General features: G+C 37.9%; 3 protein-coding genes across 3 annotated transcripts; 1 reads left to right on the forward strand and 2 right to left on the reverse strand.

The window, feature by feature from the left end:
- The first annotated feature begins 236 nt into the window (after positions 1–236).
- On the forward strand, positions 237–1,917 carry LOC132198772 (keratin, type I cytoskeletal 10). The gene is made up of 2 exons (XM_059622985.1): positions 237–398; positions 685–1,917. Exons 1-2 carry the CDS (start codon positions 384–386, stop codon positions 1,600–1,602), a joined length of 933 nt encoding a protein of 310 aa, XP_059478968.1. The 5' UTR covers positions 237–383; the 3' UTR covers positions 1,603–1,917.
- A 4,640-nt stretch (positions 1,918–6,557) lies between these two features.
- On the reverse strand, positions 6,558–8,118 carry LOC132198773 (uncharacterized). The gene is made up of 2 exons (XM_059622986.1): positions 7,964–8,118; positions 6,558–7,696 (listed from the first exon to the last, which is right to left on the reverse strand). Exons 1-2 carry the CDS (start codon positions 7,976–7,978, stop codon positions 7,040–7,042), a joined length of 672 nt encoding a protein of 223 aa, XP_059478969.1. The 5' UTR covers positions 7,979–8,118; the 3' UTR covers positions 6,558–7,039.
- A 7,145-nt stretch (positions 8,119–15,263) lies between these two features.
- LOC132199023 (uncharacterized) lies at positions 15,264–18,156 on the reverse strand. The gene is made up of 4 exons (XM_059623397.1): positions 18,151–18,156; positions 17,045–17,594; positions 16,100–16,545; positions 15,264–15,665 (listed from the first exon to the last, which is right to left on the reverse strand). The coding sequence occupies exons 1-4, from the start codon at positions 18,154–18,156 to the stop codon at positions 15,264–15,266; spliced, it is 1,404 nt and encodes a 467-aa protein (XP_059479380.1).
- Between the last annotated feature and the right edge of the window lie 1,443 nt (positions 18,157–19,599).

Consider the following 19,599-nt stretch of genomic DNA (forward strand, 5'->3'; position numbering starts at 1 on the left):
CAGAGAGAAAGAAAGAGTTTTGTGTGTGTGTGTATGTGTGTGTGATTATGGTACAGAGTGGAATATGGGTTCTCTCGTCGTCGTAGGCTGGGAACTTTCCATTTCAACAATTTCAGAGCCGCCGCGATGAGACTCGTATTTGAGTGGGGGAGTCGAAAAAAAAACCAGTAAGACGCCGATGGGAAAGGCTCCTCTAGCTAAGCGTATACCACCTATGTGCGCCCGGCTTTTCAAACGCGGCGCAGACAATTTCAGCAGCAGCATCTTCCTCCTTTCATCCCTACTCCTAGGGTAGGGCCGGGGACGAGTATAAAAGCGCGGGGTTCCCAGGACCAGACATCAGTAAGTCATCTGCCTTTGTGTGGATACATCTTCTGACCGCCATGAAAGTGTTTGTGGTAAGTCTGCAACTCAAGTTTCGATTCGAATTTCAAAGTGACCAGCGCGGTTTTATTTAGTTTTATCAGTGGATAATTTTACCAACGCTCAAATCAGTCAACGGCAAAGCTAATTATTTAGCAATTATTAGTATAATTTAACTCTTAGATATTTATAACTTTAAAAATAATATTTTTTATTAATCTCCACCACAATTTTTTTAAATGCATTTTTATAGACTTATTTATTTAAAACACTTTTATTTGTTTAATTAATTTCTGATATAAAATTTTTTGCTTTTTGTAGATCGTCGCGTCTTTGCTGGCGCTTGCCGCTGCCCGCCCTGAGGCTGGCTACTCTTACAACCCCCCTAGCCGCCCCAGCTCATCTTATGGAGCTCCTTCCTCCGGAGGCGGTAGCTTCGGTGGCAGCTTCGGCGGTGGCCACAGCTCAGGAGGTGGCGGCCACAGCTCTGGAGGTCACGGTGGCGGATTTGGCGGTGGTGCCATTTCCGGTGGATCTTTCAGCTCCGGCGGATCTTTCAGCTCCGGTGGATCTTTCGGTGGCGCCTCTCAGGGAGGATTCGGCGGCGGATTCCAGTCTTCTGGCGCCTCGTCTGGCTCCTTCTCCGGTGCCTCATCTGGCTCCTTCTCTGGTGCCTCTGCTGGCGCTTCCTTCGCCCCTGGCCCCATCATCCAGAAGCACATCTACGTGCACGTTCCTCCCCCAGAGCCTGAATTCATCCAGTCCCAGCGTCCCGTGAGCGCCCCTGCACCCAGGAAGCACTACAAGATCGTGTTCATCAAGGCCCCCTCTCCTCCCGTGCCCACCGCCCCCGTCATCCCCGCCTTCGCCCAGGACGAGCAGAAGACCCTCATCTACGTGTTGGTCAAGAAGCCCGAAGACGCACCCGAAATCAACCTGCCCACCGTCACCCCCACCGCTCCCAGCAAGCCCGAGGTCTACTTCATCCGTTACAAGACCCAGAAGGAGGCTGGTGCTGCCATTGGTGGTGGTGCGGCCATCGGTGGAGGCGCTGCCATCGGCGGTGGCTACGCAACCAGCGGAGCTTCGGCCATCGGTGGCGGATACGCCTCCGGCGGTAGCTCCCACGGCTCGTCCTCCAGCTCCGGAAGCTTCGCCGCCTCCGGCTCCGGCGGCTTCGGCGCCTCTGCCCCCTCATCCTCCTACGGAGTTCCCCAGACCGGCTCCGGTCCTTACTAATCACCTAATTGAATGTTCACCTGATGATGAGAAGCAGCAGCAGCATGTGTGTTTTGAATGTAATAATCGCGTTAAGTTGAATAATAAAAATGTCCCGCAACCTGATAATGATCCTAGCGAGGGACGCCACGGGTACCAAACTGAGGCCGGTGCCCCCCGGCCGACCCTTCCAACTGACGAGTCTCGTCGAGACTCATCGGCGTGGAAATCGACGCACGTCCTCCACAATTGTAATATATTTTTGTATCATAGAGAAAACATCTTTTTGCATAAAATGATGAAAGGCAATAAAAATTTTATTGTTCTAAAAAAAAACATCTGTCTCTTTGTCCTGCGTTTACCTTTTGCAACACATCTGCTTATTTCCATATCACGTATCTGCCGGGCATAATGAAGCGAACACGATGTAGGACATCATCTCAATTAATTGCGCTTTTCGCATTCGAGAAAGCCTCGGCGTGACCTCTGGCCCGGCTGCCGCTCGCGACAGCAGAGATGACACAGCAGCGCAGCAGAAAGGCGAATTTCACTTTCTTGCCTCGGGCGCCGCGATCTCATCTCCCATGGTGCCCTATGCGGCTCCCATGCTAATTCAGCGACCGACTTCTCAGACGTTGATTAACAAAAAGAAATAAATACACACTCACATGCACCTGTGCGCTCTTGAGAGAGAAATCCGCCAAAGTGCTGGAAAGCGTCTTCTGCGCGAGAATAGATTTCTGCGAAACTCGCTAATAAAGTCTTCAATTGTTTTCAATTTGCTTCGCACCCGTCGTGAGCGTTGGAAGAAAAATTGCTGACTCTCCTGTAATGATGGCAATTTTTCGTGATTTATGCCAACCTGCGCGCTTCCAACACTTGAACTCAAGAGAGCCAACAAATCATTACAAATTGGCTCAACATTGGAGCATCAAGTGGCAATACAATAAATTGACTAAACTTATTTTGTAGTGCTCATTGTAAGCACATAAAATCTCCTTTTAAAACTTAAAAAGCAATTTTTTTTCTTTTTTTTAATTTATTTTAGAAAATGTGAGGTGAGAAGCAGTTATGCAAATTTAATAAAATTAAAGTGTGAATATGCACTTTATATACCTTTTTATAGCAGTTCAAAAAATCTTTTCGTGTACATAAATTTACATATTCATGAGGGGTCATTTCTTGTTCAGAAGACATTAGCCGACAATGAGGCGTTGTGCTGCTGCCTCGCTGCGAGAATAATTGGCGCGCGGGAGAAATTTTTCTTGGCCCTATACATGCATCATTATTCATACTTCATGAGCCGAGCGAGTACACGATCTGCTTGTTTGTTACAAACTCTCGTGGGCTTTTTTCTGCACAACCCACACCAAGAAACCGAGATTAGAGCTACCATTTCCTCAAAGATTTCGACGGTGCAATTTTATTTTTTTAAAGTATATCGTTCTTTTACCCACTCTGTGCTTCAATTATTTATTTTCCTTTCACTGTTCAGTGCGCAGCGCATTGCTGCCTCCGGCATCTACACTAAGGATTGTCTGTAAAAAAATTACAAAAATATATCGCTCTGTGTGTGTTTAAAAAAAACTTACTAAATTATTGACTCCAATTTTTCATTTTCATAAATTTGAATAAAATTTGTTATTGTTTAATTATTGAATTTAGTGTGGTTGAAGAACGTGAGTTAACTGGAATTACAATTATTTCCACAGGTTTCCTCATTTTTTGCAGAAAATAATAATAATAATAATATTAATAACATAATACACACTATGTTAGTGTCAAATTGGAGTTAAATAAATTCTTTATTGAGTGATAAATTGCTTACGTTAGAAAATAATTTATTATCGGATATATAATTTAAATATTTAATTACTAATTAAAATGTTTATTAGGCTCTGGTCTAAATTTAAATAACACTTTTCGCTATATTATAATTCTTATTGTTCTAGAAAATTCTTCATGAGACTTGGACAGGTGGCAGCAGCTTGCTACTTCTTCAAAGGTGAGTACCCTGGCGAACACTTGGAGAACGCAATCGCAGCTCCCTCTCTCGGTGATGCCCTCTGGTTTTTAGAATGCTTGGGTTAGAGGTCAGGAGTTTTGGTTGCGACACGAAATTAAATGGATATATGTTGCAAGAAAAAATTCACCTTTTTAGCTGCACCTATACAGCCAATAATAAAATAAAGTCACAGTTCCATGAAGCATACTGGGTCAAAGCGGCACAATCAGAGCTTTATTTTAAGAATGTATGAGAGACTTAAGCTATTTTAATTTACTTCTTACATAACAATAATATCTGCTTTAATTTAAAATGGAACTTAACTATTAAGGTAAAATGAATTTTATTTCATTTATGCATTCATAAATAATAATAATAATAACTTTATTTTTTTTTTAAATTAATTAAATAATATAATAATAAAAAACTATTTTAATCATTTGTCAAATAGTACTATTAGTTCCTTCAAATTTAATTTGAAATGTACTTTAAACATTAAGTGATATTACCAGATAATTTTGATTACCAATTTAAAGGAAATATCGTGCATAATTTTTAATTAATCTGTTTATTATAAATGAAAAAGTTTTATTTAAAACGTAACAATAAAACTATCTGAAAATCTGAATGTAAATATAATAATTTAATCTGTAATTATGTTAGTTTTGTCCATGACGCCTCCAATTCACACTAAAAAATCAATAATAACGTGTTTAAAGCGCCTGATGGTTATGCATCCTGCCGGGCGTCTGGTTGACAGCCTGCGGGCGCAAGAGTTATTACACGTTGGTCGTCTCCGCAATCATTATGTAAGATGACGAGTGATGAGCACCAGTGCTCGCATAATGAATTCAAAGCCACTTTCTCTCCCACCAAAACCAGACTCATCCCGCGGCATCGCACCGCCGCAGGTGAAATTCTCGATTGCCTTTTCACGTTTGTTGTTAGATGGCTCTCAAATGCTGCTTTGAAATATCCATGAAGACTGAAGGAATATTTCGTACAGATCGTTTTATATAAAAAAATTATTATCCGTAGACACTCTTATGCTGTGAGAAAAATATTATTTTAATTGAAATAATGTTTCAAACATATTGAATTTTCCGGAATATATTAATTTTTTTATATATATATTTAATCATTTTTTGCTTGTGAGCGTGTCCATCAGTCAAATTTTATTCTCCAAAAACCAATATTTTACAATTGATTGTTCTTACTTTTTTGAGAGTAAAATAAATGAATGAAGTGAAAAACATTCAAACGATAAAATTTATCTGTGCTATATTTTTGTCGCGGTCATTTAAAATTTCAAATATGCTAATATCGAATAAGATATTTTATTGAACAATGAAATAATTTCTAAGAATAAATAATTATTTATATTTATTTATAAATTTTACTTGCAATTTACTGAAATTTTGTAATCATCTAATTAAAAAATACTTTATTCTCATAATTGGTAACTTATGTCATATAAGTTGAGCGATATAATTATTAGAGCATGTACTGGGAAATGGTATGGGATGTTCTTTTATCGCACCGCCATGTAGACATGAAATATCCTTTTATACCGTTTTCAAATCTGTTGTTAGATGGCTCTCTTATACCGTGTATAAAATAAAACTAAAAAAGACTGCAAAATTTAAAAGTTTCCTGCTCTTACATCCTCAATTTAGTCATAGTTTAGTAATCAATCGGATTGTAGAGGGTAAAAATAAAGGAGGTAAATATAATAATTGATAATTAAAATGAAAATTCTCTTCATTCATTTCATACAAATCCTCATTTTTATATTTTTAAAGCCATTTATAGCTTTTTTGCACAAATTGAAATCTATATAAGAACAATAATAGTTCCAGGAATTCAGAATAATTCCAGTCTGTCTGAAAATGCTTATTCCTATTGCTTATTAACTTTTAAAATTTGAAATTTTTAATTTTGTTTAAAAATGTACTCTTAATTGACGATGAAAATATTATTAGAGCTCCATGAGCATTTTTTAAATTTTAAATCACTATTAAGTGGTTATAAAAAGTATAAAATAGGTGCTTTTTTTTAAATATAAATAAGAAAATATGTTTTAAATATTCCTGGGACTCTTTTCAAAAATTAATTTATTAAGAAGCGCGTTCAAGAGCGAAAATGAGCTAAATTGAAAATAAACAACATTATTTGAAACGTATTCAAAGCACAACAAAGATTATTCAACATCCGTTTGCATTTGAGCGTGCAGCTTTTGCGATTTAATCTCACGCGAGATGCTGGTCGCGATTAAAAGACTTAATATAATTAAGCTGCTATAGGAGAAGAGCATTCCTTCGCGCCGCGTGCACGCACTTCGCACCTTTTAACAAAATTAATTCATTCCCGTTGCATTACAGGCAGTTACGCGAGAGAGCTTAATTACGGAAATGCCTTCATTTGTTTGCTAATTCGTGGTGTTTTACAACCGAAGAAAGCGAAATGGAATTAAATGAGAAGCTTTTGTTTGTTTGGAAATTTAATATTTCAACGGCCAATCTTCCAGCTTGTTAAACAATTATCCAGCAACGGGAGATGACACCGGAAGAAATATTTTTAAGTTTTTAGGACTTGTAAAACTTGATTTCTGCGAAAAAGTCCAGCATTAATTTGCAAAAAGTGAGAGTGCCTGTATCAGCATATTTTTCCATTAAATTTCCATACACCGTAGATTAAAATTCATCATTCTGTGAGAAGAATGAAAGAAAGTCAAACTAGAGGTGAATGAATTCATGTGGGAAATTGATGCGAATTCCCATTATTTGCGCTACACGCTGAGATTCAGTGCAGTATATTTTATACGGATAGCGAGAGAAAAAAATTATAAATAAATAATAAAAATCAAGAGAAATTCTTTTCTCTTTCTTAAAGATATATATTGTCCTGATGGAGAACAATGAATTCATTATTTTTTATTTTTAAATTGGTGCAATTGTCTGAATGAAATGCATTTTTTTACTACAAAATTCCTTTTTATTTTCATCTCATATTATTAAGTTCAATAATATTCTCATGTCATCTATGTACACACACAAACGGATCCTTATAATTAAACGAGTCACGTGGTGGCGTTTTTTTTCTTTATATCGGAACATGCAATGCGTAACGCCGGCGCATATACATTAATATATCATGTAAGGATGTTGATACACGATTCGGGAAGTCATGAAAGCCTTAAGAACTACAACATTCTCGTGCGCATGACAATCGCAAAAAAAAAAAATACCTAAAACAATGCTGCTGCTGCAAGTGGGGTCGAATTCGATTCAAAAAAATTAGTCGCTGCCGTGAGGAGCGAGTTAAAGGGGTGATGGCTTCGGTTTGCAACTAGAAAAAAATGCACTCCCCGACCGGTGGAGTCGAAAGGGCGCCGAATATTTACAAGGGGCTCGAGCGGTCCTTTCTGGCGGCCGGGGACAGTGGGGCTGCTGCTTACTGGGGGGGTCCGTAGCTGGAGGAGGGTCCAGTGCTGGGCAGGGGGCCTCTGTAGGTGGTGTCGGGGATGGAGGGTCCCGAGGGGGCTCCGTAGGTGGAGGGGGGAGCGACGGCCGGGGGTCCGTACTTGGCGCCCTGTTCCTTCTGGGTCTTGTAGCGGATGAAGTAGACCTCGGGCTTGCTGGGCTTGGTGGGGGCGGGCGTGGGGATCTCGATGTCGGGCTGCTCCTCGGGCTTCTTGACCAGCACGTAGATGAGGGTCTTCTGCTCGTCCTGGGGGAAGGCGGGGATGACGGGCGCGGTGGGCACGGGAGGGGCGGGGGCCTTGATGAACACGATCTTGTAGTGCTTCTGCGGGGCGGGCACGTTGTAGGTCTTCTGGGGCCGGATGTACTCGGGCTCTGGGGGAGGAACGTGGACGTACACGTGCTTGTGGATCACGGGGGCCTGAGGGGGTGCTCCGTAGCCCGAGCTGGGGTAGGGACCGCCCGACGAGGGCTGAGGAGCCGCGTAGCTGTCGACGCCGCCCGAGAAGCCGGTCGATCCGAATCCGCCGGACGAGTAGCCGCTGCTGGATCCACTCGAGGAGCTACTGAAGCCGTTGCCATGGTAGCCCAGTTCGGCCGTAGCCAGAGCCATAAGGCTCGCCATCACCTGAAACAGATTCAATTAAAATTAGAAATGAAAAATTAATATTAGATTTTATAAATTTAAATTATAAAATTTTGAATTTATAACTCGACAGCTGCAAGTAAGAAAAACAGTTGCAGAAACGATTTGAAAAACCAAATCCACAAATTTTCTTCCGTGCGTCCGTCGAATTCGAAACACTCCTGGTCGTAATTTTTTGAGTAGTAATCCAAATAAGCGGCTTCTCTGGGTTGAAAGGTTGCACTTTGTGAATAAGTCGCAGGCACTCACCACGAAAACTCGCATGTTTGAACACAGGACGATCAGCTCAGCAGGGTAAGGCTGAGAGCGGGTTGACTGATGCGGCTGCTTTCTCCGCCACCTTCTTTTATACGCGGCGCTGCGGAGAAGGGGCCGCGGAGAAAACACTCGCGTTGGTTCATCCTTGGCTCGTCCGTCCGCGCGTCCCTGCCGCCGGTGCCATGCACTTGCGCGTCCATCTCTTGCCTGAAACACCCTTCCTACTAGTTAGCATAATTTAGGCTTTGTTGCGAAATGCGTTAAGTGTTTTCGTCCGCGCGCAAAAAGTGATTGTAGGCTGTTTGTCCGATCTCGATCAGGGTCGCAAACCATCATCGCAATTTGCGTGTGTCCACTAATTTTTTTTTTTACTTACCATACTTTGTTGATTCTAAGGTGACAAAAATGAATGGTCGGTTTTTATTTTAATTTATTGATTTTTTTTATCATTTATTATAATAAAAATATAATTAAAACTTTTTTGTAAAAATTAATTAAAAATATTACAAATACTTAATTATTGCATATGTTCTTATCTAAATTTTTAATCTTAAACTTCAACCTATGATTTATTAAAAAATTATGCCAACAATAAATTCATTATTTTATTCCAGTTTTTTTTTCATTGCTGATAAATCAATATGAAAAAATGTCAATTAAAATCAAAAATGTTTTGAGAATTTTTTATATTTTTTATTATTACAAATTAAAAAGAATGGAGATCAAGTGGCTTCCCTTCTCTTGCAGCGATTGTGAGTGACACCTGTCGCTTTTGTCACTCGTGCTAATGCCTCACTCGCGTGTCTCGACTTTTATGTAACTTTTCGACAGCAGCCCAAAAGTGCACTCGGGCATTGTAGACGTACTTCTTTCGTGCCTATAATTGCGACGCGCTTTTGTTTCCACGCAGACTTTGCCTGTCAGATTACTTATTTTTCGCCACAGAGACCTAATGACACATAATTGTAAAAAAGGTGCAATTTAGCCGGTCGCATGCTCGATTCTAAAAATAAAAATATTCTCATCAAGTGAAGGATGAGTTGCCGGTTTTTGGTCCATTTTTTTTATCCTGCCGACCAAATTGGAAACCTGCAATTAAGAGATGCTAAGAGGCTTTTTGCATGAATTTATTTTCTGCCGAGTCTTGAAATTCGCTGCACAATTTTGATTTTCTCATTAGATTTTAGCACGTGTATGCAAAAAGTGAAACGGAAAATAAAAAAAAGGAAGAATTATAAGAGCGTGTTGTAAACAGAACTGCACACATCCTCTAATTACACCGGTTGTATCAAGATAAAATCGGGAGAAGTGCGATATGCGTCCGGTAAAATGTGCTTTCAATCGAAAAAAAGAGGAGAGAGGCGCCTTAAAATTTCCTCCCGAGCGCTCATTGTTACGCCAAACTCATTATTAATTATCGTTGCAGCACAATAGAATAATGTTTGCTATTCAGAATAAAAAGGTTTATGATTGATGTCGAGGAATTTCGCAAGATGAAAACGGCTTCTTTTCTTTTGCTCCGGACAAACTTAATTTGCACCGCACTCTCCGTGTGTGAGAAAAGCTAGTCAAATAGGGTATGTAATTCGCATTGCCGGCCGCCGCGCAAAAACACCAGCGGTCCCTTTCGCTTCTCTCGGCACGACGATAATTATTTTAATCTCTAAAAAGGCGACGGGATTAAACACACTCATATGACTTGTGTTCACACCGAGTGATAAATAGGCAAAAAGTTTGCAACTCTAGCAGGATGTGATGATTATGCACATTTTGTTTCCTGATTGAGCTTGAGAAAATTTTGTTTCTTAAAGATAAAAAACAAAAATTTAAAAAACCATTTAACAAAAATAGGTATTTTATTCATATAATTTCTTATATTTTAATCATATAATAAATTTTCTTATTCATATTTTATTTTAATAGTAATTTCAATTTTACAATTTACAATTTACATTTATAATATTTTGATAACATGCACATAGCATATAAATTTAAATTCAAAAGTTTTCCTATTTCTATAAATAATGTCAGAATATAATGACTTTATGGGTTCGTATTGTTAAATAACTATGTTGATGAATCCCATATTGTTTAATTTAATTTTAGGTATAAATTCATTCAAAAATATTAATTTTAAGGATCACACCTTCATATTGGTGCGTAAAATTGAAAGTATTTAAATTCACAAGCAAACAAATTAAGCAAATATGTCCCGGTTTTAGTTGTAATTAAAATTTATTACGTGGTTGAAGTTTACATTAGCACAATTTTCTTGCTTCACCGATTCGCCGAAGTCGGCGTTAATTAATGAACCTCCAGCCGGTCAACCTCGACCATTGCGATTATTTGCGAGCAGCCCCGTAGGGCTGATGTGTGCGCCGACCGAACTCTCAGTTTCCCTCTACCATGCGAATGAATGGTTTCTTTCTCGGTCTGCAGTAAAGCTTCTTGTGCAATTACCCTTCATTCCCAAACAGCCCTTGGTCAAAATCGGTTGTTTACTTTCGAGAGGAATTGAATTCGGACATTTTGGAAAGGCTAAAATAGCCTCGACTAATTATTTGTGCGGAAAGAAGTAATTTATATAAATTAAAATGTGTTCTTTTTACGCGAAATTTGTTAATTATTATTTTGCCGGTCGGGAATTATATAATTTCAGGGGAAATTTGCTTCACTTGCTCGATTGAGGCATCACGAGCTGCCGTAATGAGACACGAGAGTGCGATAAAAACAAATTCTTTCGCTAAAAAATTATGCACACATCACACTGCATGACCACTCACTCTCGGTACACAACAATGATGAAGTGTTCGAAAGTTTCCTGTGTGAGAAAATTATTATCGTCGATTATCTCACTGTAGAAATCAAAAGCAAATTTTTAGTGAATATAATTTTCATAATGATCACGCCTTTCGTAATTTCAAGCGGGCGCACCTTATTTACTCAGCCAGACTTATAATTGGGGTCGGTCAAAAAGAGTTCTTTTTAGTCTTTTTTTAATCGACCTGCAGTCCTCGACGAGCCAATTATTTATGAGATCACCTCTCTCTGCACTCGGCCGAGGCAAGATTTGTAGAAACACACGTAGAAATTTATAGGCTTTTAATTATCACACCGGGTCAGCAGGCAGGTGGTCAAGATGAGCAAACTCTCTCTAATTGATTGCGGCGGTAAAGTGTCTAAAGAAAACCTCGGACTAACAAGAAGTGGTCGTCGCGTTTCATAACTCAGCGAGATGCCTTGATCGCTTCTCTACTTTTCCCAATTCCAGCAAAAAATGCACGGATCTGTTTTCGGACAAAAAGCACCACCGAGGGCCCTGACTAGGCGCATTTTCGCCTTGGCGCTGACGAAACTGGGTTTTCGTGGCGCGGCCTCCGAGCACATCTGAAGCATCTTTTGATTCATCCGAGCTTAATTATTGTGCAGTGGCCAGATTTTTTCAGCGGTGTCACTTTCTTACGCAGATTAAATCACCTAGTCTCAAGGATGTTTGCCATTCATTGGATTTTAATAGACTAAGCGCAGGTCAAATATTATCGTTTCTCACATTAAATAATTGAAAACTCAAGGATGATTACATAACAAAGAATAATTTTATTGGAAAAAAATATTTGCCATCAATTTATTTATAAAAAATTGAAAAATCAATTAACCAATATTTCAGATTTTTATGAAACGTATAAGGTATTATTTTAAAAAATTAAATAAATACAAATAATATAATTTTTATATATTAAGTTATTACATTATTTTAAATAATTTTTAATTTTTTTTTAAAAATAAAATAATAATTTATAATAATAATAATAATTTTCTTTTTCTTATGTTGAAAACCAACAATTATTTTTTTTTATTATTCTTTTTATTTAAAAAATTTATTTATATTTTTTAGCAAATTGTATATAAGAAAATTTAAATTTAAAGGTTATTTTTTATTTGCTCTGGCCTACTCTGGCGGTAACATTGATTAGATTATGCTATTATTGTAATCTATGTATTACTTATAGACATTGTAATAATTATAATGGAAAAACTTGTTTATTGTATATTAAATACGCTGCATAACTTTTTATTCGGAATAAATATACGAGCTATGGGAAAAAGATATAGGAGCATCGTTCAGTGGAAGAGGCGGTGATCATAGCTGTCTCGCTACCGTAATTAGAGAATAAATCAAAGCCGGCGGCGGCCGCGCACTTTTTCCCGGCGCGTCGTTCACGGCGAGCGATTTGCAAAAGGGTTAGGTGCCGTGTGGCCGCGAGAGCAGTGATTTATGCGCAGTCATTTGACGAGTTCTAGAAAGTCTTTTGCTCTCGATCTTGGTTCACTCACTTGTCGGACTTTTTCTGTCAGCAATTATCGTGTTTGCACGGCGAAATGAGTTTGAATCATCTAATCGGCGCCGAGGTTGAAAAATTGCGCCGTATGACTTGGCACTAAAGGGTAAGAATAGAAGCAATTACTCGATTAACCACTTGAAAGTATGTAAATTGCTCGTAAAATTACATGTATATTTACAGTTGTTTAGTTTTCATAAACAAGCTAATAATTTTCTTTCTCACGCAAACTTACTTTTCCTAAATTTTGCTAAATAATTAATTTAAAGTTTTTAATTTTTTACGTTAAAGACCTTAAAAATCTTCCTGCATAACCTTAATTATCTATAAAAGGACATCTCTGAGCACGACCTTCATCTTTTGCAGCTCAATCTATAATAAATTCTGAAATTCTATAAATTTTTTTTTTACTGCTCGTACATTGAATGGAATTTCAGACGTGATTCGCCTTTTTAGTTTAGTCTAGTGTCCTCGAAACACTGATGTCACTACGTAGACCTTTTGCTCGCAGTTTATTGCCTCCATCGTCGCTGCTGAAATGCGAGTCTCGAGTGGCGAGAGAGAGAAAAAAACGCGCTCCTGACCTTCCGCGCCTTCGCAAAACCGCACCTATTTAATGATGTCTCTGTGCGTTACAATTAATTTTCATTACGCAAGACACGTGGGAATGCGCGAGCAAGTTTCCAAAATTGGTTTAAATTCAATTTCTCCGCTTGTGCAATATACAGAGGCGTTATTATGTGCTTTTGGCACTGGAATGACCGGCTGCGTTTAACCCAGATCACCTCCTTATCGAGCGGTTTAAAATCTCAATTGCTAATGTTTCGCGACGTGCGAGCCAAAAAAAAACGCAACAATTTCTCAATTACCCCGTCAGTGACTAAAAATAATTATGTAGTTAAGAACAATTTAAAATTCATGAGGAGGTTCAACGAAATAACGGTTTTTATAGAACTTTTTACAAAGAAAAGTAATTTTCATAGAAAAATTAACCTTTTTCTATTTGAATTAAATAAATTTAATTAATCCGAGTTATAAATTTTAGAAATGCATCAAATTTAATTAAACTATACTTAAAAAAAAAATCATTACTCTTTCATAATTCAAATATTATTTTGCATAAAATGAAATAAAATATCTATTTTCTTCGTGAAAAGTAAAATAAACAACAAAATTTTCATTTCTTTCTTTATTTCGCAGCAGTGTTGGCGTTTGCCAGTGACATGCACATTCCCGCGCAGCAAATTACGCATTCAAGAGGCGACACTCTAGCCCGGAGCATATAAATAAATAACGAGAACGTTCAAATTTTGCCTGGAGAAATGCGGTCTGCAGGATTTGTTGCGGGTGATGATGCAGTAGCGCAGCGGAAACTTTTCTCGCATCCGCTGAGATTTGAGAGTCACCGAAAGCGACTTGTGTGTTGATGTTCGCGCTGAGCCAACAGTCGGCTGAAGTCGGGGTCGTGTTTGACTTTCGCCACTGATCTATTCTGACAAGGGGAAGAAGAAATGTTAGGGGGCTGCACTGCAAGGACTTTTGCTGGCGAAAAGTAAAAATTAATCCAGTTCTTTAAATTAACAAACAAAAAAAGGAAAGATCATATTTAATTTGGATTAACAAGTATTGTGAGTATTTTTAAGGAAATAATTATTAAAAAAAAAATTTGGAAAAAATTCAAGGAGGTAATGAGAAATTTAAAGAATTTACAATTTTACATTATTTCAAATATTTAAATTATAATTGATTCATATAAAAAACATCATGTTTACTTTTTCGCTTTTCCATTCTCAAATCAAAACACATTCATAATTTAAAACGATTTTTTCTCTTAGGTTGCTCAAATTTGGTTTTTAAATAAGCTGCATGTTAATTTTTTTCCTTTTTTCATCCCACTAAATTTTTGTTTAGATTTCTGTCTGCAAACAACAGTAAAATAAATTGTCAAACTGGTGGACCTCTTTTGTTAATATGATAATGAGAAAAATATAATTATCAGCAAAAATAATAAACCAAATTAATTGAAAAAATGAATAATTAAAAAAGGACCTGCTTGCATTAGAATTGCAAATTTTAAGTACCAAAAATTTCAAATTGCATATCAGAGTGAGTTTTTATACTTTTTAGAGCTACGATTTTTTTGTTTTTTATGCAAGAGGCGATATTGCTCGCGCGACGCCACATAAATCTCTACCGCGCGCGCTTTTAAAGCTCGTCGCTGCAAAACACTTTGCAAACTGGGTCGCTCGCTAGACACAAAAACATCTCGCTATTTCACTCGCAACGAAAACACGCCGAGTACTGAGAGGAGTGAATATGCGCGTCTCGCCCGCGCAAAGATGGATTAAATAATGCTTTGGGCAAATATTTGAAAAGCAGATGAAAATAATTGGTAAACCATACATGAATATATGCGTCCGGTTAAGCCAAATGTTTGTTCAGAGAGAGACGAGATCCAGTTTCAGGATTGTTTCGACAAGTGGTGCTGCCTTTCGCCTCATCAGATTTACGAGCGAGCAAATTGCCGGACGACCGACTCGTGCTCGTCGTGCTCGCGAGCCTCTATCATTAAGCCCTTAAGTACACGGCCATAAGTCAAAAAGTATAATATGCATTTCTATTGGAGTGTTACATATTTCAGCTTTTGTCTCTGAATGCTAATGTCTGTGTTAAACGAAAAAACAAACGCTTCGTATTTTCACGCGAAGCATATAAAAACTTTCATTTGTTGACCGCCGGCCAAGAAGGTTTACGTTTGTGTGCTGCATCCCTAATCGCCGGTATAGAAATTTATTTTATAGTTATTTTTTCAGGCAAAATGGAGTAATCTGTAACTTTGTGTTTGTGATTCGCATTCAAACTGCTTCTTTCTCTTGCAATTGCATAATAAATTACGACAATAATTTATTAATCTTCATTATATTTACATCAATAAATAAATTAATTTATTTTCACTGGCTGGCGTCGGGAACGATTTGCTCGGTCGTTGCCTCGGTGGTGGCAGGGGTCGTCGTCGTCGTTTGTCCCACGGGGAGGACCACGATGGGGTCAATGGGGCTGGGCTTGAAGTCGGCCGGAGCGCTGGATCGCTGGGGTTCGCTCTTGGCCACGTGACCTTCCTCAGGTTTCGGCTTCTGGGCGAGGCGAATGGTGTCCAGGTCGATCTTCTTGGTGGCGAAACCAGAGGAGGGCAAGAAGTCGCTGTCGCTGCGGCTGATCAGTCCTCCGAGCTCGTTGTAGGTCTCGATGGCGTCGGCCACTTCTCCGATCGAATTGACGTTGCCCAAAGCTTGCACTGAGGCCTGCACCAAGCGAGGAAGGTTCTGCACGTCACTGGGGACGCGAGTGGCACCCTGGAATAATTTTTGGTTAGTTAAAATTAAATAATACAAATACTAATAAAAATAATATTTTTTACACATTTGTTTAATTTTTTAATTAACGCCAATTTTATAACTATGTAGAAATCCAACCACCGATTTATCGAATTGTGATTTATCATTTAAGTAAAATTGAAGTTGCTTCCAGTGAACTTATTTATTAAAATTTACATCAAGAAGATTAAAAAATTTAAATTTATGAATTATAAAATAAATAGAATTTTTTTATTATACAATAAAATCTATTTCAAATTTGAATTAAATAATAAAATAATAATTAATATAAATAAAATACTTAAATTAATTGCCTTGTCCCAAATTATTAGTACTTAAATTATTTTGTTTAAATTTTCACAAAAATTATTATTTCAAATTAAATTATTCAAAATAAAGTTCTTTATTCTTACATTGCTAATTCCGACCTGCGAGGCTCCCAAAGCAGCGTTGACGTGTTCAGCGTTGGTGTAGGATTCGGGCAGTTTTGGTGCTTCCTGCACAAAGATGGTGCTCGCTGGTACCAAGACGCTCTTGCTGTCCAAGGGCTTCTTCAACAGGATGGGTTTGGGGATCGAGATGGGCTTCACGAAGGGCTTCTTCTTGCCAATGATGATCTCCTTCTTGGGCTTCTCAGGCACGATCTTCTTGGGAATGTCGACGGCGACCACTTTGGGGACTTTGACTTCAATCTTGGCGACCTTGACCGGGGCAATGGGCTTTTTGACGATTTTCTCAGGCACGAGTTTGTTGACGACAACGTAGGTGGGTGGTTTACGGTGCTCGGCAGTCAGGACGGGAAGCTTTACTGGAAGCTTGGTCACGAGGGGGACCTTAATTTCAGGCACTTCTGGGATAACTGAAACAAAATAAATAAAAACGGTTGAGAGGAAAATAGGTACCCAGAAAAAAGTACGAAATATTTTAAAACATATAAAAATAGGTAAACATTATTGCTTTTTCAAAAGAATTTTAACGTGGATTCAGAAACTGAGCGAGAAAACCAATGCTCGGAAAACGAATTAAAATGTCCAAATTTCAACTTTTAATTGTTTTTCTCGCTCAGTTTCTGAATCAACGTCAAAGTTCTTTTGAAAATTTATTACAGGATCTGAAATACACTAAATAATGCAAACATGACACAACTCTACACTAAAATTTACAAAAAAGCACACGCACTAACAAATTAACAAAAATTATTGCCTTTAAAATTTATATTTCTTATAAAATAAAAATTAATTTCCAAAAATTATTTGTAATGATGTAGACAAAAAAATAATAGCAATAGCTTCAAAAATATTTTTTAACAAGAAAATTGGTAGTTATATTTATTTTAAAATTTTAATTAAAAATCTCACCCTCTTCAGACTCTTCTTCATCACCTACGGGGAATCCCACGAAGGACAGAATGTTCTTAGGAATGTTGGTGACAAAATTGACGGCCTTCCTGACTTCTTCGGCCACTCCGAGGATGGGCGTCAGCATGGCGAGTCGGCCCTGATCGACCTCCTCGTTGTCCCCGTAAAAAGCCTCAGCAGGATTTTCGTAGACCGGCATCACTTCCTGAGGAGGCGCGTATTCGGCCGCGACCTGATGAGGGACCATCTGGGCCGTGGGGTTGTTGGCCAATTCCTCGGAAGGCACGGGCAGGATTTCGAGCTTGTTGTAGTGGTGCAGACGCCACACGGGGTACTCGGACAGCGAGATGAGTTCGTGCGTGGCTCCCACTTCCTCGTGAGTGGCCTCCTCTTCCTCGTGGTCTTCACCGAAGGGCAGTTGAACGAAGTCGCCGATGGCCTTTAGCGCCTGGGCGGGCAGAGATTCAGCCACGGCTTCGCGAACAAGAGCAAAAGGTCCCGTCGGCGAAGGGGCGGCCAGCGTTTGGCACGCCAGCAGCATCACCAGCATCTAAAAATAAGTAAAGTGAAAATATTTTTAAATAATACTTGATTAATAATAACATTATTTAACATAAAAAAAAATCATTTACTTGATAAAGGAGGCGTTAATTGATTAAATTTATAAAATAAGCTGTAAAAAAACCAGAAGTGAAAATTTTTCAATAAGTTTTTTTCACAAATGCGACATTCCAGAATTAATTTAAACCTTAACAAATTATCTTGTCAGAAAATTAACTTTTTTTAAATTTTTTTTTTGTTATTTCAAATAAACTTCCGGGAATAGTAAGATTCAATTTATTTTCCATTTCAAAACTTTCATAAATTATTTAAATTTCATTTAATCAACTTATTTCCCGTCTACTTAAACTTTAAGCTCGCACGCTTAACTCGTTCTTAATTGCATTAATTACGCTCAAGGATTTAAATTAATTTAAACTCGTGTGTGTCTGACTTTGCAAAACCTAGTTTAGCACTTCAATTTGAAGCGCTAGTTGCCAAATTGATGAGTTTTGCCCGTTTGCGTCACGCGCTGGGGAATGGAGTGCGCTAATAAGTAGTCTCACTTTCATGTTCGCAAATAGCGTTTTAAGGACACACGCGGGTGTTTGCGTTTTTTTTTACACAAATTGCGTATGGAAGCAGCTGACTTCTTAAACATATTATTTTTGCTCGGCAAACAAGCCGCTGGAGTGAGTTGTTTGCATTTCTTTGTGGACTTTTCTAGTTATGCACAAGGTTGGCCGTATTTTCGGGCATCTTCCTTGTTTCAATAAAAAAAAAATGTATTTGAAAAGCATTAGAGAGAGAAATTGGCCTTGCAGAGCAATAATGAAAAATCACACGCGCGCCGCCACAATGAAAACGAACGCCGAGAGACGAGCGTCGCAATTTGATGAAGAGAAATTCAATTTTCCATTTCGTTACGTGCACTCGAACGAAGCGAGTCGCACACCAGAGATAGCGCGTATGAATATGCACTTAAAAGAATAACGCGACCTTTCTAACTCGCTGCCAAGTTCGTACGCATACACACTCCTCAAATTGTCTAAATAAAACAATTCGTATGTAGAAATTTGCATCACAAAGAAATTTCTGAAGTGTCGAAGAGAAAAATGTAAATTCTTTTGCAATGTTAAATAATTATCACTTTTTTGTGAAGGAAGTTTACGATTTGCAATCAACTGACTCATGTATTTTTTAATTGTAAATTTCATGTGAAAAATTATTTAATTTCCGAAAGATTCTTTTCAAATGAGTATTTTTATTAGTTTATTTTTAGAATTTTTGACAATATACAATGAAAAATCCATATGATCTACAAGATATAAGTAATTTTACTGTTCTTCAACCTAATTGCAAAGAGGATCACAAAATAATTTATAGAAGTGTTTTCATTTTTTTTTTTTATATCAGTTCTTTCCATAAAGAATTGATCTGCTAATATTAAATAAAATATATAAAAATCTACATGGCTAAATCATTTTTTTTTTAATTTAATTATTAATGTATTAAATTAAAAAAATAATGGAAGCAAAAAGGAAAATAATTATATAATAATCCTTTTTTTTAACAATTGTTTAATGCTCTATTAAATCTAAATAGAAAAATAATGCCACAAACATACCACGCTCTTCATGTTAGAAGTTCCAATTAGGTGCTGACGTGAGCCTGAAGGTCGATTAGCTCAGGTCACAACGGGTCACTAAATGACTATGGGCGAGAACTGAACAAACGCCGCGCATTTATAGAGTACGGAGGTGATTAGGTGGCCGCAAACACTTAACTGTTAATTGCTTCCTGCTTCCCAATGCATTGACACACATTCCAAAATTAAACACAAAATTTTTCTAGTAAGAACGATTCAATTTCTTTTTACTCTTATTTCCTTGACGAATTTAATGGTTCGAGGATAAACGATTTCTTTTTACGACTATTTGAATAATAGTCTCATGCGCAAATTTACTTTTTGCAAGAAATAAAAGAAGAGTGTATACGTGATGTCCTTGGCCCAT

Source organism: Neocloeon triangulifer, unplaced genomic scaffold, assembly GCF_031216515.1.
Source record: "Neocloeon triangulifer isolate White Clay Creek 2 clone unplaced genomic scaffold, ASM3121651v1 ptg000013l, whole genome shotgun sequence".
Taxonomy (NCBI): domain Eukaryota; kingdom Metazoa; phylum Arthropoda; class Insecta; order Ephemeroptera; family Baetidae; genus Neocloeon; species Neocloeon triangulifer.

Excerpts from the sequence above, each read along its gene's own strand:
- LOC132199023 (XM_059623397.1), bottom strand. Across the intron at positions 16,546-17,044 it reads TGAAGAAGAGTCTGAAGAGG|TTATCCCAGAAGTGCCTGAA; the intron begins GTGAGATTTTTA and ends ATTTTGTTTCAG. Across the intron at positions 15,666-16,099 it reads CGCAGGTCGGAATTAGCAAT|GGTGCCACTCGCGTCCCCAG; the intron begins GTAAGAATAAAG and ends AAATTATTCCAG.